Below are 2,163 nucleotides of genomic sequence, written 5' to 3'. Positions count from 1 at the left end.
CAAGAGGCCAGAAGTCCCCGTGGTGCAACTCGATGGCTCTTTGGTTAGGTCGTATTTGGAGTAGGAACCGCAGATGCTGGTTTAAACCGAAGATAGACACAAACTGTCTCATTTGATGTGGAGAGGATTTGTGGGAGAGTCTGGAACGAGAGGTCATAGTCTCAGAATTAATCATCATAATCATAATCATACTTTATTAGCCAAATATGTTTTGCAACATACGAGGAATTTCATTTGCTATTAGGTGATTGCACGTAAGGTTGTAAGGTCAAGGTGCGTGAAGCATCTTGCCATCTGGAGGACATGGCAATTTACGGCATACATGAGTAACACATGCAACATGGACATTCTTGCTTTTAAAAAGCCGCCAAAAGGCCAATTTTTGTGCTGTAACGAATGAGCAAGAAGCTGGAGGATCTGGTGGTGGAAGAGGAACCAGGAGACGGGCTGCCAAGCCCGCAGACGCAAGAAGCAGCTGGGAAGATGTCTGGCTAGCTGGCGGGAGAAGGGGAAACGCGGCCGGGAAGGGAGGCAGGAGACTAAGATCTCAATATCCCGCAGCTCCGCTCTTGCTCCCCCTCCTCCCATTTGTAACAAGGACAGAGTCCCCCTTGTCCTCACTTTCCACCCCATCAGCTGTCGCATACAGCATGTAATCCTCCGACATTTATGCTACCTCCAATGGGATCCCACTACTGGCCACATCTTCCCATCTCCACCCCTTTCTGCTTTCTGCCGCCGAGACTTCCCTCTGCAGCTCGTCCCTTCCCACCCAAACCACCCCCTCCCCAGGTACTTTCCCCTGCAACCACAGGAGGTGCAACACCTGTCCCTTTACTTCCCCCCTTGAAGCCGTCCAAGGTCTCAGACAGTCTTTTCAGGTGAGGCAGAGGTTCACTTGCACCTCCTCCAACCTCATCTACTGAATCCACTGTTCCAGAAGTCAACTCCTGTATATCGGCGACACCAAGCGCTGGCTGAATGATCATTTTGCTGAACATCTCCGCTCAGTCCACCTAAACCTCCCTGATCTCCCGGTTGCTCAGCACTTTAACTCTCCCTCTCATTCCCAATCTGACCTTTCTGTCCTCGGCTTCCTCCATTGTCAGAGTGAGGCCCAGCACAATTTGGAGGAACAGCACCTCATATTTTGCCTGGGTAGCTTACACCCCAGCCGTATGAACATTGACTTCTCTAACTTCAGGTAGCCCTTGCTTTCCCCCTCTCTCCATCCCCTCCCCCTTCCCAGTTCTCCCACCAGTCTCCTACTACATTTTATCTCTGTACCGCCCACTCCCCTAACATCAGTCTGAAGAAGGGTCTCGACCCGAAATGTATCCCATTCCTTCTCAGAGATGCTGATTGTCCCACTGAGTTACTCCAGCATTTTGTGTCTATCTCCCTTTTTATCCCTTCCTCATCTGCTGCTAACAAGTGGATACCTGTCTGTAGTTCCTTAATCAGTGAGCAGTTCATTAATTGACCCTGTCTCAACTTATCAACTGAGACATTTGAAGGCTTGACCCTATTTACTTTTTTGCTCACACCTAGAATCAATACAGTTCATTTAACCCCTTTTTTTTCCTAGACTTGAGCAGTGGAGAAGCTATTTCCAGAAAAAAAGTACCAGTTTACATTTTTGTCAGAACTATATCAAATGCCCAATGCCGGAAGCTGAAAGGTTTGCCTTGATGCTAGCAGACTGCAGCCTTAGGTTGGTCAATAATCGCTTTCATGAATTCTCTGCTAATCGGATCAGAACTTCAGATTTAGATAATGATGGCATCTGGTATGTGCTTTTTATTTGGCGAAGTTGAGCTTGAAGGTCAGGGTTGTTGTCGTTTCTGCGCACAGCCCAGTGATGAGACGTTTACACTGAATTCCTGTCTGGTCAGTCAGAGCACTGCCACTGTGCAGAGTAGTCCTCTCCACGAACACAGGGCAATAGGAAGCAATGGCGGTGGCCTTTGCCGTGGTCTCGGTTCAGATCAAGAATGTCTTCAAGAGGAATGGTTTGCTTATTCTTTCGGTGCTGTCGGTTATCATCGGGTGCTCTCTGGGCTTTTACCTGAGGACTAGACATCTCTCTGAGCAGGTATGCAAGCTAATAATTGCATTTATTTGTATTTTTGAATGAATATTGATTTGCTTTTCTAAATTGAT

At 47.7% G+C, this 2,163-nt stretch overlaps 1 protein-coding gene across 1 annotated transcript in view; it reads left to right on the top strand.

Moving 5' to 3' along the window:
• Nucleotides 1–299: 299 nt before the first annotated feature.
• The window catches only part of slc1a7a (solute carrier family 1 member 7a), a 55,376-nt gene continuing 53,512 nt past the window's right edge, over nucleotides 300–2,163 (top strand). The window contains exon 1 of the mRNA XM_078407345.1: nucleotides 300–2,095. Within this exon, the coding sequence (XP_078263471.1) occupies nucleotides 1,955–2,095 (141 nt within the window). The 5' untranslated portion in view covers nucleotides 300–1,954. The remainder of the gene's footprint in view (nucleotides 2,096–2,163) is intronic.

This window comes from Rhinoraja longicauda, chromosome 11 (genome assembly GCF_053455715.1).
Source record: "Rhinoraja longicauda isolate Sanriku21f chromosome 11, sRhiLon1.1, whole genome shotgun sequence".
In the NCBI taxonomy this organism is placed as follows: Eukaryota; Metazoa; Chordata; class Chondrichthyes; order Rajiformes; family Arhynchobatidae; genus Rhinoraja; species Rhinoraja longicauda.
The sequence above is the reverse complement of the archived record's forward strand: the minus strand, read 5'-3'. Positions and strand labels throughout refer to the sequence as shown.